The sequence below is a fragment of the Cupressus sempervirens genome, chromosome 2, assembly GCF_028749045.1.
Source record: "Cupressus sempervirens isolate cs-2001-9-10 chromosome 2, ASM2874904v1, whole genome shotgun sequence".
Taxonomy (NCBI): domain Eukaryota; kingdom Viridiplantae; phylum Streptophyta; class Pinopsida; order Cupressales; family Cupressaceae; genus Cupressus; species Cupressus sempervirens.
This window is the reverse complement of record NC_143119.1, coordinates 355,917,753-355,934,461: the sequence shown is the minus strand read 5'-3', so window position 1 is coordinate 355,934,461 and position 16,709 is coordinate 355,917,753. Positions and strand designations below refer to the sequence as shown.

General features: G+C 37.2%; 1 protein-coding gene across 1 annotated transcript in view; it reads right to left on the bottom strand.

Moving 5' to 3' along the window:
• The window catches only part of EDA25 (CCAAT-binding factor), a 226,388-nt gene that overhangs the window by 146,161 nt on the left and 63,518 nt on the right, over positions 1-16,709 (bottom strand). The window contains exons 5-6 of the mRNA XM_089813725.1: positions 11,133-11,201; positions 10,743-10,823 (exon numbers count right to left, since the gene is read on the bottom strand). Coding sequence (XP_089669851.1) covers positions 10,743-10,823; positions 11,133-11,201 — 150 coding nt within the window. The remainder of the gene's footprint in view (positions 1-10,742; positions 10,824-11,132; positions 11,202-16,709) is intronic.

Genomic DNA, 16,709 nt, shown 5'->3' with positions numbered 1-16,709 from the left:
ATAGGGATCATTTATTACACCCCACTCCTTAAACGAGCATGCATAGTGAACATTTATTACCCACTATAGTAGTGGATTCCTTGTGACATTAATGTAGATTCCTTTCCATTGCCCTAACCCTAATTAGGGCTGATGTGGCATGATCTTGGCCATCGGTTATTGTGATCATCCGAGCCACCCATTGTAATCGAGGATCTATATAAAGGCCTCATTTCTCATTTGTAAAGGGAGATTTTTATGAGATTGTTGCTATGAGTTACTGAGATAATAAAGTTTTCATTGGAGTTTGGTGAATACTTGACATATCTTAGTTCTTGCTTGTTCTCCTAAATTTCTTCAAGTAGATTAAGTTTAGCATAGTCAATGTGTGGTGATTACAATGGAGAATATGATGGTGTATTGATGAATTCCTTTGGGTCATACTTTTGACGTTTTAGTGATTCTAATTCGTAGTGTAAAGTTAGCCTAAACCCCTTTCATGCATATGCTCAACCTCTATCATTTGTATACATTGTTCTTTCTGATGGTGTATGCGGTGATATGAAAATCTTTGGCATAACCCTTGAAGATTGCACTGGTTCACGCTTAGTTGTAGTATAACTTGGCGAAGCGGAATTCAGTAAATTGAGGAATTTGTCCACTAGAATATTATTTGTTGTTATCACTACCCTTAGAATTAGAATAGAATTCCTAAACCCCATCCTATTGAATTTCTGCATATTCTGTGAAAAATTCCAAAAAGGCACTTCATTGCAAAACATTAAGATAGCTCCCACATCCAGTATGGCTTGAAATGAATATAAATAAACACGTGAGGCCCCTTGTGATCATCAGCAAATCACATCAACCACCGATCTTATCCATAGTCAAGCCCTGACATTAAAGGAACCTTGAAGTCATCGTATGATCTTCTAGCAATCTTAGCATACACAAGACTTTATTCAAGAGAGGATAAGATATTTCGGTATTTTGTTCTACTGTTTGGTGAGTCATAAAACACGCATCAACAGGTCCTACGGACACATTTTGGCGACGGACACCATGTGTCCCATGTACACATTGGGTCTCGTGGGTACATTGTAGCTGCAAACAGATTGTGGCCCCAAACAAGGGAAAAGGGAGAGCATCCCCAGAGAAGTTGACAGTGAGTTCCACGGTAAGGGAAAAAATAATAAAAGAAGAGCATCTATAGCAAAACATAAGAGCATCCTCGGGTAAATACATAAGAAGAGAATTTGCAAAAAGAAGTAAAAAGATAAGAAGAGCATCAGAGGGCAAACATAAGAAGAGTATCCGTACTAAAAAAATAAGAAGAGCATTTAGCGTGAAAGAAAAGAAAAGAAGAATTGTTTTCCGCCAAGAGGGGAGGAAGGTTAAAATGCCATCGGGGATGAGACATGAGCAGCCTAACCACGGGAAAGACTAAAGTAATAAGAGGAAGGCATTGCCGTCAGAGAAGCATTCCGCTAGCACTGAGGGAGGAGAAAAGAAAAGGTTGAATCCACGGGTGTCGCAGGTACTAAAAAGAAAAAAAGGTTGCTGCTGAAGAAAGAAGTGCCACGAAGTGAGAAGGAAATATACATCGCGGGAGAGTGATAGAAAATAATTCAAAGGTGGAGACAAGAAATAGGCAGAGGGAGCTGAAGGAAGAAGTGTCGTGGAAAAGTAGAAAGACATAGCCGGGGACAAATAAAAAGTCATACCCACAGAAAAGTAAAAGTAGAACCAACCACTAAACCTAACGGTCTTTGCTGCAATAGAGACAAAACAAGAGATCGTTAATCGGCTGGGGTATGCAGTCTACAGGGAAAAGGAGACAGTGGAAAGATCAATTGAAGGAGAGTGTGTCGAGATGGACAAGAATGCGAGAGTGTTGACCTGAGCAGTCCGTGTTGCAGGGTCGGGAGCATTGAGTAGCAAGAAGCAAAAGGTGAGTTCTAAAGTGCAGCCATCTACATAGAAGGCCGACCTTTGTCATCTCACAATACAGTTTAAGGGGTTGAATGGCAATGAATGTCGCAGATGGTGGCAGGAAACGGTTGACATAGACCTCATCAAACAAATACTCATTCGTGCACAAGTACATTGAGCGATTCAACTTTCGTTGTTTTCGACATGATTGTTTGAGCCAATATTAAGAGCTATGATTGAAACATACAACAGACACAGCAGAACAAGTACATTTGTATACAAGAAGCATCGTATCACGATCTCCTTCAAAGCTTGTGATTTCACTAGGGTTCTTGGCATTCTCAGTCAAGGAGACCGCAAAGTCGTGACCACGAACCACACACTGCCGCAAGAACGTAAAGAGTATTGGGTGAAGTTGGTGGAACGCGACCTCACACCAGAGGAATTTGAGTCCCTCATAAAGGGTACTAAGAGTCGATGATTGCAGCGAGACTTCATTCGGGAAGGTCATTGGCGATGTATCATGGATGTGATAAAGAGCAAGTTAGCCGGGGCGAGTAGAGCTTCAGATATCACCTTGCCACAGATTACTTTCATGAATGGCATTATAAATGGTACGGTATATGATTGGGCAACTGTCCTCATTGATAAATGGAGGAATTCATGACATTGCACCATTGCACATTCTATATGATGCATCATGTCATCGGGTTGTTTCTTGAAGCAGCACTCCATCAAATTCTAGTGGATGAGTTTGAAGTCCCACTGAGAGGAAGATTAGCACTAGGAGAACCCCTAGTATTCTACTAGAGGCATTTGGACATAGGTGGCACAGTGGTCAGCCAAAAGAGGGTATTGCAGGGCTTAGATGTCTACCGTGACACTAATAGCAGATGGGAGGACATCACAGAGGGTAGTTCGACCGATTCAAAGGGAGAGAGTACCTCGGCACAGGCTGGAAATAATGAGGCAGTTGGAGGGTCCACACTTTTCACTCCTCAATTGTCGATTTCGGCACACTTGATAGCCACCCCTATGTCGCTTATTCTTCCTTTCAACCAGAGGCATGAGCTCGTTGTTATGACTCCACACACGACCATGGTAGAAAGCGCAAATGTATCGGCTCAGGTCCCAGTAAATTCAGTTGCCCCAGATCTAGTAGTAGCATTTCCAATGACAGGGGTCATGGAGATGCAAGCACCAAACCAGACCCCAAGCCTCAAGTTTGACTAGACCTGATTGGCTCAAAGATTGTTGTCACCATAGCTTCATCCCTATCAGCCAAACCCATGAGTGTGGCCCAGCCAGCACAACTGAAGGTCGAGAGTGTTGGAATGGCCCAGCCAGCACAACAGGCCGAGGGTGTTGAAGTGATGGACCGAGCTAGTGTCTTCATGAGACAGCAGTTCCAACTCACCCTTGCAGATGTCGGCCCCTCCATCAAGTCCCCGAGGCAAGGAGACGTACTAACAAGAGTATTTGTCATTCTAGAGCCTCAGGAGTCAAGAGTACCACGGCCTAAGGATGCGCTCGAAGATGAGGGCGTTGCACCGAAGGTGGACGTGGCTATCACAGAAGGGGCAGAGAGGGAGACAGATGGATACAGAGATGGATATGGAGCAGGATGTCGATACTGAGGACTATGGGTTGGATAAGGAGAGAGTCATGGCTTACATTAGGGTCATGGAGGTTGTGTTGGAGAGAGTTTGAATTATTGGACAGCATGCTTTCACCCATAGACGGGAGTTGCACTTGACCCGAGCTTATATCCAGAGAAGCTGTCCAGAGCGTTTCCATTCTTGCTTTGAGGCCAGAGGGTGGCAAACCGTGGAAACATCAGAGATGCTGGTTGATTGGAGTATAGAGCCCAAGTTGGGACTGTGCAACGCTGCTATGGAGAAACTTGCACATGAGATAGCAAGGGCATATAAAGACGTCTATTATGCTCATCGACGTGCAAAGTCAGATAGAGAAGCAGAGAGGGTTGCAGCAGCGAGGTTCAGGGCAGTTGAGGCAAAAGCTCCAGAAAAGCTAGTTGCTGAATTGGCTAGTCAGCAGGCAACATGGGCGACAGAGCGAGTAGTGCTCTTGCAAGACAAGGAAAAGGTTCAAAAAAGATTGCAAGCAGCCCAGACTCAGACCGTGGAGGCAACACTTATCTTAAAGGAGGCGATGGAAGTTAACACACGGAAGCATAAGGACTTACGTATACACACCAATTAGGTTTACGAGTTGCGCCAACTGCTAAATACTTCAGGGACGTAACCTCCTCCCTAGTCTATGTTTTTTTTCTATGTTTGTATGTTGTCTCCTAATTTTGTCAGTTTTGAGTCACCAGGAGAGGACTTTTCTTTTTGGGGGGGGGATGATGTTGTCCGACAAACTGGGTAGTTACACAATTACCAGTGCAAGCAGGGTTGTGTCGCTTCATTGGCACCATGTTGGATGTTATAAATATGGCATGCACTTATGTAATTGGCATCATCTTGGTATTGAATATTATTACTTTGTATGGAAGCATTTAATAAATGAATAATACTTTACTTTGTTAAGTTATATGTTTTCTTTTTTAATCACCTACAGGTCGAACAGTCTTTGGTTTTTTACTTTTGTCTTTCTTTTGAGTTGTCATCAAGTACCTTGTAATCTTTTTGTTAAATGGAAGATTTCTATGATCGTGTATTTGATCAGTCATAGGAAGATCCAAATCAAGATTTTGAATATCTCCTCACACACAATCTGATCCATCTTCATGCTCCAAATGTTGTTTATGTTTATAACATGGTTTCAAAGATAGCTCACATTCAGGAACTTCATTCTTATCAAGAACCTAATCAGAAAGGATACTAGAATAATTTTCAAAACTATTCTCCATCGTACTCTCCTTATTACGCCTTGATCCCATCACAACTTCACATGTCTAATGTACTTCTTGCTCGTAAGACAAATTGAAGGATGTTCCATTTTCTTAATACTTTTCCCCATTCATACTTCGAGTTTCATCATCCTCATGATTATCATTAAGCCTGTTATGTTCATCATGGGACTGATGGGTTTGATCGCATAGAAGATCATCTTCAAATAGTGGATTCAAGAACATATTGTACTCAAGCATATCTTCTTCTACTTCCTCTTCAGACAATGGATTCGAAAACATAGAGAATTCAGGCATACCTTCATAAGAGTTTTGATCTGGATCATCACTATATATAATATCATCATATAGTGTACTAAATTCATCCTTTTGAGAATCATCATCTGCTTGACCAGAAAGACGGATATATTCATCAACAATATACCGTAAAACTTCATCCTATTCATATGTTGTATGCAATTCTATTTCATCTTCACTATATGATCCGTGGGAATTATTGTCTCCTTCATCCAGTATCTCTTGAGTATGAGCTGATCCATCAACTTGTTCACCATGGTGGATTGAGAAAAAAATTGAGTCATTTTTCTCAACATGTTTTTTTCCTTTGCTCTTAGCCGAAGAGGTTCAGCCGTAAGGCTTGTGCTCCCATATCGGGTAGCTTCAAATATTTCATGTAGGACCTCCATCAAAAAAAAAAAACATGTTTTTGATGTTCCATGTCTAACAAAGCTGAAATCTCTGCCACACTAAGAGTATCCTCTTCCCCTCTTTCACATTCACTGATATTTGATGTCACACTAGTATCATCATAGGAAGATCTTTCCTCAAACTGTCCAAAAAAGTCTGCTTCATTCAAATATGAGACCTCACTTGACTCATGTTACTTCAGTCTTGCATTTATTCTCCTCTGCAACCAGTTCATTATCCATAAGTTTGAGAAAGATAAGAAACTGATGATCATACAAGAGACCTAGTTCTCGCATTCTGTTGAGAAGATCAAAGGGTGGAAGTCTGATTCTGAAGGTATTTCTTGATAGGCATTAAACATCCTCATGAAGAATTGTACTACAAATTCCTCTTCTTGTTTTTCTAACTTCAAAAATGCATCCAAAGGTGATATATAACTTGGACTTTCATTATCTTCTAATATTTGAAAGAGAAGCTTCAAGTCTAGGTCATCTAGCAAGATTCCCAACTCATGAAATTTTCATATGAATTCCTTGTGCGGTGGCATGATGTCTGAAGGTACCTCCCGAAAAAAATTCGACATCCTTATAAACAAATGTGTTGCGGATTCAACTTCATATCTTTCCAAATTGAAAAATGCATCCAAGGGGTGTATGCGTGCTTCCTCCATGGTGTAACATAGAAGTCTTTCATGTTTATAATACGCATATTCCATGTTAGGTAATCAAATCATTTCCTTTTGAGTCTTCTCCCTCAGTAGATTGACCAACTGAAATCCTTTTAAATAAAGTCACCACCTCTTTCGAGGAATTTGTTGATCTTTCGGGTTCTCGCTTCCAACAGAGTGCGCTTCCAAACAAACTGATAGAACTACTTTCTTATCCTGGTCTTACGAAATCTGAAACCTTGGGTGACTTTGCAATATATATTGCGAGCAACTCTCCCCAGAAGAGTCGCCAACTGAAAACTTAATGCATAGAGTCACCACCTCTTTCGAGGAATGTATTGATTTGTGATCTCCCAGGTTCTCGCTTCCAACAGAGTAAGCTTTCAAACAAAACTAATACAACTACCTACTAATTTTGGTCTACAAAATCTAGAATTCTAGGTGACTTCACAACACTTGCTGCGAGCAACTCTCCCCAGCAGATTCGCCAATCTGTTGGTTCCCAAACCGCAAATTTGAAATCCTAGAGCTTGCCAATTCTCCAGCAAGATTCCACAATCAATTTTGACCAACAAACGAGAATCACCTTGATTCCCCTGCCCTTTAGGCTCCACTACAACCAGGCGGGTAGACCTTCACCTCGACCATTGACTGGCCTAGTTCAAGGCTTTTCTATAGAAAATTCAAGCTTTGGTGAGTTCTTCGGTCAACAAAGTCCTTGAACTTGATCAAATACAAGTTGAATGTTGATTGCTTGAATTAAATAAATATTTGTATAATGTTTGCTAATAATGGATTTGATGCTTGTAAGAAGGAAGGTATAGATTTTCTAACTTCAAATATAAATCCATTACTTCAATGACGAAAAGACCAGTGCTTTAGCTTATTCAGGCAATAGAGTCAACTACAATGAAGATTATAATGTACAACTTTATAATGTTCTATGCACAAAAATTAACCAGTTGAATATTTTAGAAGCAATGGATCAAATATATATATGCAATTCTAAACTAGTCTAGATTGCGATTTAACTCCTCAGGTCAAGGAGACAGCCTAGTCATAGATTCAGAAACAATTAAATATTTCACAATATCTTTGATGATCGAGTAAAAAATGCAATAGATGACCTTATCCACTTATCTGACATAAATTGTTTACAAAATTAAAAAATTTGATTATAAAGGACCAATCAATTGCAATTTAATTCTCCATGCCATTTAAACAATAAAACAGCAACAGGCTTTTAATAAATCACTGAAATATAAAATTAGAACATATTACAAAGTCATAATCTGCTTGTTATCCCTCTGTACAAGTGAACATATGAATATCTCTTCTTCCAATGCTTTTTTCGAATATCATTTGCCTACTACCAAGGAAAGAAAATACACTTCATATGGATGTTGGGATCGTTAACGTCTACATTATATTGGCCAAACAGAGCCACTACCTTGATACGTTGGCTTTCTAGGCAAAATATTAGTCTTTATTAACTCTTCCCGTCTGCATTGAATCTTATTCACAACTTTTGTCTTAATTTCCTCATATTTATAGATGAAGGATCAGGAATCACTGCTTCCATATAGATTTCTCCCAAATTACTCAATGTGCTCTTCTTAAGGAAAGATAGAGTCCCTCAACTGAAATTGAGAAAATCGAGAGATAGATAATGAATGCACTAATACGTTTTATTTCCCATTTCTTGAAATACTTCCAGAACTCCAAGTGATTCCAAACCACAAATAAGGGCCACAGTTGGAACCTCGTCTTCTCCGCACCCGAAATAATATGCATGTACCTCACTTGTCTTTTTAATATGTTCTTTTTACAAATGGTGAATATGGTGCAACATATCATTCCATGAAATGTATAATGCACAGGCTTTCTATATCATTGACTATCATTACTTGAATTTGTTTATGATGTGTCGAGTCTTCTTATTGATTATACATGTGCCATAATTTGTATTGATTTCCTTCATTATTTCATAAATGGAGGCCCTGATTCTTGCAATAATTAGCGTTCCATCAAGTTCCACTGATCGGCTTTACCACTTTTGGTATGGTAAAGATGAGATCAAATTTGAGCAACAAGAATTCGATGATCTTTTGGGCCTATTTTGTTTTTTGTGGATTCCTCATGTGCACAAGATTTGGATGGTATGGTAGAGGTGTGACAGGTTGGCTTTCCAAGTTGCTCTCTACCAAGATGTTCACTCTTGTGACGCGTACTGTTGGATTACCCCACCAGTTGCAACATAGTCGCTAAGTGATTGTGTCACTTGGGCAAATATTATCATCTTCATTGTCGTCGGTATTACAGCAGCTAGTTTGGATATGAAGGACATCACAAGTCTTCACTTGGAATCCAGGTGGAGCTTTCACATGGGTGGTTATGGATCCCAAGGATGTGTGTGTGTGTGTATATATATATATACTATGTGAAATATAATTTTAAATCATGCTTCCTACCTTCATAAAATATATATAATTTTCACAATTTTTGTACGAATGAGCCCAAACCCCTTTCCAGAATTTTGACATATTAGCAGACTGCTTCTTCGAATCTGAACTTGGAACTGAACTCAAACCGGTAACTTAGATATAATGTATTACATTTTTAATATTATGTAAATATAATATTAAGAATATTTACTAAATTAAAATATATTAAGTATATTTTAGATACAAAGTTGGTGTGTATGTATGTGTCTTTCAGAATATTTTAAGAAATTATATATTTTCAAATGTTCAATAAAAGCGGTGATTTATTGCCAATTTTTCCGCCAAGCTTTTGTCAATTCCAAGTTTTCCAAATTTTTGGGTCAGTCGAGTTATTGCCAAGTCCAATTTTTCCAACCTTGATATACACACACACACACACACAAGTACCTAGACCACCAAATAAGAATAAATATAATAGGTTCAGTAACATGTCTTCTAAAAAACCACATGCTAAATCAAGATAACAGTTCTATCTCAGATAATACAAGCAATGAACAAAGTTTTCAACCTTCCTTAAAGGAAAGAACTCTGAATTAATGCACTTGAGAATTCAAGATCCAAGGTAAAACCTAACAGGAGAAGCAGGGTAGAAAATAGAAATACTATCACAATGAGAATCAGAATAAGAACTACAATCAGCTGGATGAGTAACAGTGAAATCAACAGCTTTACTGTTAATATATTATATGGTTTTCACTTTTCAGCATGTTGCTCATAAAACCATGGGCTTATTTGCTTCTAAAGAAAATTGAAATTTGGATTTCATTATAAGTTTCAAATTATATCTATAACTATTGTATCATGTATTATAAATGTAAGGATAGTCTCGTTTTGCCTGTTGCTAATTTTAGAATATGATAGCATCCAATACTTTTATAAGTCTCAAAGATAACTTTTAGCGTTTGTATACTGAAAACACCAAGCAGGGATAACTTTAGTGGATTCACTAATTGGTGAAATTCACTCACCGGGAACCCCAAATTTGGCAAAAAAAATGCACTTTCGAGGTGGTCATGTCGCCCACACTTGCCCGTACTTTATGAAAATTGGGTCCCATGATTCAACCAAATGTCAATAATGATACAGTTATTTCAAAATTTTAGTTATGTCTTCGCCAATAGAATTTAATCTTTTCATACGGTACATTAAATATTTTCACCTCCAATTTCCAAGGCTTTGCTTAATCGATAGTAATATTTGCCATTGTGTGGTATAAATTTTAGGATTCAAGTACAGTACATATATATGACAAGTCTCTATTCTAGAGAGCTTCCTTGGAACTTTATATCCTTTCTCACTTTCTCACAAAATAGATTTTATTGTAGACACGTGCCTTTATTTCGGGAAAATTCTCCAAAACTTGGTGTCCTTCAAATAATTTGCCCGAAATAGGATTTGGGCCATTGATTAAGGTTTGTCCAACGGTTATAAAAATAGGGTTGCTATATGTTATATGATATAATAATAACTTAGGCTCAATTTAAACTTCAAGTCTGATAATTAATTAGGCTCCATATAATAATAATAGAATAATAGTTTCTAGGTATGTGTACTTATGAAGATATGGCTCATTAGATTTCATTTTTTCAATAATGAAAGATTCACCAACATTTTATAGAATTTCAATAGGATTGGAAAAAAATTGCCAATAAAATTTTTTTTTTTGCTACTTTGAAAAACAAATCGCCAATAGAAATTAAATTTTCCCCATAAAATAATGTTGGATTCGCCAAAGTTTTATACTTTTTTACAAAGGGGGGCTTCTAAAAGTTATCCTTGACACCAAGAACCATCATTTTGGCATGCTCTTTTTCTATCTCAAAATATTTTTTCCTGAGTCATGGGTAAAATGGCTGCAAATATGTATATTTATAATTTTTGTATATTTTGAGTTCAGATGAACACAATTCCCAAAAAATATTTCACCAGCACAGTTGAACCAAAACCCAAAGCTAAGCCAGTAACTTAGTTACAAATAGAATTTGGCATTTTGTGCTCTCCTAGTTGTGACCCTTAAGCTATAATCCTGATTCCAAAAAAAAAGTATTTAACATATTCACTATGAGCCCCATTCCAAAAAAAAATGTTAGGCTAGTACCTTCATATTAGGGTGAACAGACAATAGACATGACAAATGATATCCAGCATTCGAAGCCACTTTTCTTTCTGGATCTCCAAGCTGCACTTATTTTCAGCATTGAAGATAAGTAAACATCTAATATTTATAGCGTCCAATTGTTTGAATTCTAAGCATGGATAGCAAATTCAACTTCATCTATGGAAAATTAATCCTTAAAAAATCAACAAAACCATATAAAATAAAACCAATATTAGACTCACCATGTTCCATCCAACTCAAAGTCAACAACTTCAAGAATGTTATGTGTTGATTGCTAAAGATTTTGAGAAAAACTGAAAGAATTTAACAGGCCTTTACAATAAGAGCTTGAATATGTATACAGATAAAGGAATTTGTCAATCTTATTACCTTGTTCACAAGAGATGAAAGTAGCTTGCGCTCTTGTTCAGGTTTAGTCTTCAGAAGATCAAACATACCCTGCAAACAAGTTTACATTTGCAACCAACTATTTAGGAATGTCTTAGAATGATAAGAGAGATGATTGTTATTTCTATCCATGATCTATTCCAATCTTCATTTTACAAGGCCTGGCTCTTCCCTATATATTTCTGGTTTATTCCAATTTTTATTTTACAAGGCCTAGCTTTCCTTTATATATTTCTGCTTTCTACAGAGTTTCTCTAATGGGTCTTTAAACTATAGAAAACAATTATATGTTCAAGAAAACTAACATTAATCAGAGATACTTGGATATAAAAGCATGTCATGTGCCGAGCTGGATTTCAACCAGTGTAGGCATATTGCCAACAAATTTGGCTATAGAGCCCACCCGCAGCTCTTTGAGCTTCTACGTCTATTCTTTGTATATGTAACAATTGTCCTGATAGAGAATCTAAAAGACAATCAGACACGACCAGAAGATTGAAGCTCTAAACAGTAAAATAATATAATTACTCATGCACCTTAACAAACTCATTGAGTTAAAATAAAATGATAGTGTTACAAGGACTTTCCTGACAGGGGGGTGAAGGGATGGGTTTCGGTGATGGGAGGACCAAAGGCCTAAGATTGGAGATGGCAGGGGCACTATTGAACATAGATTTTGTCACTGATGTCAAAGGTGTGCTGACTGTGGTCACACTGATGACAATGTAAACATTCGGGAGATACAGTGGTGTCACAATATTGAGGAAGATAAAATTACAAGTCATGTTGAGTCGGTCACATTGATTGATACAATTGCAAAATCTGTTGGAAAATATCTGATAATGTTGGAAGTCTTCCAGGAACTTACGCAGTAAGGTTAGCTGTGTTACTAGACAATGAGCTTGCTCCAGAAACACTGTCCTGCTCTATATTCATTAATATTCAGTAATGATGTCGTGCTGTTTGAGTGCAGCATATGCCTAAATAAGGTCTGTCTTCTTTTTGACATTTGTATTTCTGAAAGACAAATATTATGGAACACTCTAGATACTTTACCAGTTTGATTACAGACAATGTTTGAGCTCCTGTATGATGTGGCAGGTATTTTATGTTGATAGTGCCAGAATTAAAGGAAGGATATTCCTTGGGATCACATTGATCTCCCAGAGGAACCACATATCTTGCTACCTTGTCTGGAACTGTGCCAGAGAGCTCTAGGATTGACCTATTTACTTCTAATGGGCCAACTTGAGGATGTATTGCAAGGTGTTTATACCTTCCAGAGATTGCAAAAGACGACTGCTGGAACTAAATAAGGCTTCAATGGGTTATGCATTGTGTGTGAGTATTGGACGTGACGTAATAAATGTTTGATGTGGGGTTCATGCTGGGAGCCGACATGCAGATGTTGTAATCTTTATCTCTGGCTGGCCTTTGTTTGTAACTGTAGTTTTTGATGTATTTATAAGGGTTTCTTGAACCCTCTCTGATGAGGTAGGTGTGAAACACAAGCACTTTGGAGTATACAAGCTCCTAACATGTGAGCAAAAGGGAATAACAGCAGATAAGCTATAATCAGAATATCAACTGAGGAGTAAGCAGTCAGATTCTAAATTATCCAACAAACCAGAAGGTCCATCATTCATCCCTACTGCTTGGATTAAAGCTGTTTGTACTAGTTGCTGCTCAGTCACAAACATAAGCGGTTAATGTAATATGTGGGCTGGTTCTCACATATGCAATCTGTGATTGCTGTCTCCAATAAGTTGTTGCCTACTTATTGTAAGCAATTCATTTTTATTATGAGGATGATTCTCACCATGGATTTTACCGACTTGTTGACCACATAAATCTGGTGTTCTTGTGTGCTAATGGATGTTTTTCTATTGTGTGATTTTTACTTTTATGAATAAGAGTTAAAAGTTCTAGGGTTAAGGTTCGGGCAACTACAAATGTCAGATCAAGGTTTAAACTGCACATACTGATTCACCCCCCATCCCCCAACTCTCAGTACATTGTGTTCGTAACAGCCATGACGGTCAAGGGGCGGCACTGATATATAGAGAACTTGAAAACTTAGTAATTAAAATTTAAAAAAGTATACAAGTATTATAATTTTAAATTTTCCAATAAAATTCTGGCAAATCAGTAAAATGCTAGAATATTTAAACATGACTAAAATTTGAGGTGAACATCCAACATTAACAATTTAACATGAATGTTTGAAGTTGAACAATGAAAATGTCAAATTCAAAGCTTATTTTATATTTAAGATTTCCATAAAGATGATTACAAAGAGTTCAATGATATCAAAATAATAAAATGTAGTGAAGGAAGGCCTCTAGTCATCCCCATACTCCTCATTACTAGAATTGTTGGACTCTACATGGTCAACCTCTGCCAAACAAATGCCAACTAGTCCTGCATCTACAATTTTAGCATCCTTGTCAATCTATGTTGTCTCCTCTATCTCTACATCACATCATGTTGTTGGACTGACTTTGTACACAAGTGTCTTGTGGTCAATGAGATGCGGAGCGCTATGTAGAACCACAAACTTCTTTGCTCCCTTAGAGCTAAGTTTGTTCCTCTTAAGAGAAGTAGGTGAAGCTAAGTAGACCGAATCCTCTCAACAGCTAGAGAAGTAGAAACCTAAGATAGCAATTGAGTGGTTGCAATAGTATTCAAAGAGATTAGTCTATTGTAATTCCAGCACAAAATTAGATCCTCTTATGTTGTAGTTTCTATATCCATCTTGGCCACTAAAAAATAACCCCCTAAGAGTAGAAAATTTGCTCCACTTAGTTTGAATGATGTTGGCCTCTATAGGATCATGAATCTTTTCCATGGCCTTAAAGAACCCTATTGTCACCTTAGCATCTTGTATTGGTGTAACTCTACCAAACCTATGCTCTTAAATCTTGGGGTTCAATGCATAAGCAGACATGTCCAAGGAAGTATTGAGTTTCACCCCTCTCCAATAAATGATTTGCTAAATGAGCTCATTGTAGAATGCTAATGTGGGGTCCTCTCACACAACAGTGCTTATTTGATCAATCATAGTGATGGAACTCTAAATTTTGGCAAACTTTAGAGTCCCAAATATCATGCTAAAAGGGAAAACTTTTAGATCTTACCCAATACTTATATTTAAAGTTTAAACAATATGCTTCAAAACACCGAGCATTGTGACAAGAAGAATGTGAAGAGGACTGGTTCTGAATGTTAAATGCAAGATATCCCAATTCTTTGTCAATAAAGGCTCCTATTTTGATTTTCAGAATGCAAATAAAGAGGCCAAGCTTTAGAAACATGTTATGTAGATGCAATCAGTGCAAGTTAAAAGGTCTAGAGCATATGGTTGTCCATGCCAAGTCTACAGTAGCTACTCCAACACACCTACAACAAACTCTAATTATTGTTCCTCCCCCAGAAAACCTTGCTATGCTATGGAGTTTCATTAAGAGCCATCTCAAATTCAAAGATACTGACATTCCATTCAATTACAAGCAGGTGAAGTTTGTTCAGGAATCTTTTAAGAAGTTATATTGTGGTGTTCAAATAAGATGCCTTCATGGGCGCGTGAAACAAACTCAAATATTATTGGTACTCGACAAATATACAGAGGAACAACATTCTGTTCTTTCTGCAACTGATATTGTTTCAGGAAGCTTCGACTTTTCATCTATTTATTGGATTGTTCAAGTGGATTGCCCAAGAATTGTACCATTTTATATTCATTGTGTTGGACGTACAACCTGTTTCACAACTGGAGATTCTTCTATACTTATGGCTACGTGTTTTTCGTTTAAAGCATTTTTGTGAGCCAAACATTCTAATTACATTGGTACAGATTGTTGGTTAGAGGCATACTAAGAAATGATGCTTTAGCTGAACGATGCATAGTGGACCATTGAGTGATTATAAGAGTTGAATATTTATGAATCATCACCTGTGTTGTACAAAAGAAACTTCTCCATGAAGATATTGTATCCTTTGCACTACTGTAGAAGTGTCAAGATTGTGAGTAGTCTGTGAACTGTTTTGAGACAAAGACATCATATACATTTCCAAGGATGAAACGAGTTGTGCCCTTCATGCTATCAGTCGGATTAACGAGATGGGATACATGCCCAAAGCAGGAGCGGACTGTGTTTGAGAAGTTGGGAAAAATTGCAAGCATAAATTACAAGTGGGACTCATGGCTGTAGCTTTGCAAATTTTTGATGAATGGCTTCATGAATATTAGGTTCTTCCTTCCAAAACTCATCTGCATCTGCAAACGAACTCATTTGAGTGATATATGCATATGAAAAACGATGATCCACAATGACAGGAGTTTGGTCCATGTCTTCCTAGAAGACAAAGCCCACTAAAAAAGAAGATGCTATTGTATGAAGAGCCGTCAAAACAATAATGAACCTTCAAAAAACGTTTGAGTGCGCTTATGTTCAAGCAGACTTCAGAGGAAAGAAGAATATATTTGAAATATGCGGCGTTAACACATTCACAAATCGCGACATATAGCCAGGAGATACCAACTTAAAAGGCAGTGATTTAGGAAAATACATAATCAGGGGATGCTTGCATGGAGAATCCATCGGGGGTTCCAAGCCAATGTCAATGAGTATACCATGACTTTGCGAATAGAAACATTGATTCAACAATATCAAGCATTAAACATTACACAGAAAAGGTTTATCATCAATGAAATAGACGGCAGTCTTCCCAGGTTTGCATATCGTGGATACATGAGATTTCCTCAGTACGTGCCACATCATATACCTTTAGTGAAGACATTAATGAAGACTCCTGCAAGATATATACTCCTTGTCTCTATTAGCATATTGTTATGGAAGGAAGGTTCTGACCATCATCCACCGTGGAGGCTTGCAAGAAACAAAGTTTAAGTATTGATAATACACGAAGAAACTAGCACAATAAGTTTCATTGGTAATCTAATGTTATCAAAACAAATAGTATTAAAAAAATGCAAGACGATATCAAAACAGGACATTAAATTTATGAAAAGGTGCAGTTTAATTTTTCAAAGGGAATAGTTTTTCCGTTCAAAAAGTCACGCCTTTTTAAAATATAGAGATATAAATAATGATTGATACAAAATTAGAAGGGCAAGATTCATATATTTGGACATACACATCCATATTCTCAGAAGAAGTATTTTTATATTACTTGTACGGAGGGATAAGGATTATATTATGACTTTGTAATATAAATTCTATTTATTTTATTTTTATAGTAAAATAAAATGTCTTTTGTTTATTACTAAATGACATGGAGATTTAAACTGCAGGCGAATCGTCCTTTGTAATTATTTTCTAGAATTCTATATACAATTTAAATGTCGGATAAGTAGGCATGGTCATTTAGCATTTTAAATTTGATCATCACAAATATTGTGAAATAAATAATTGTTTTCGCGTCTGTGTCTAGTTTGTCTCCCTACCAGAGGAGTTAAAATTCAATCTAGACTAATTTAAGATTGCATAAATATTTATCTATTGCATCTTGATTATTTAATTGTTGGCGGTATAAGTG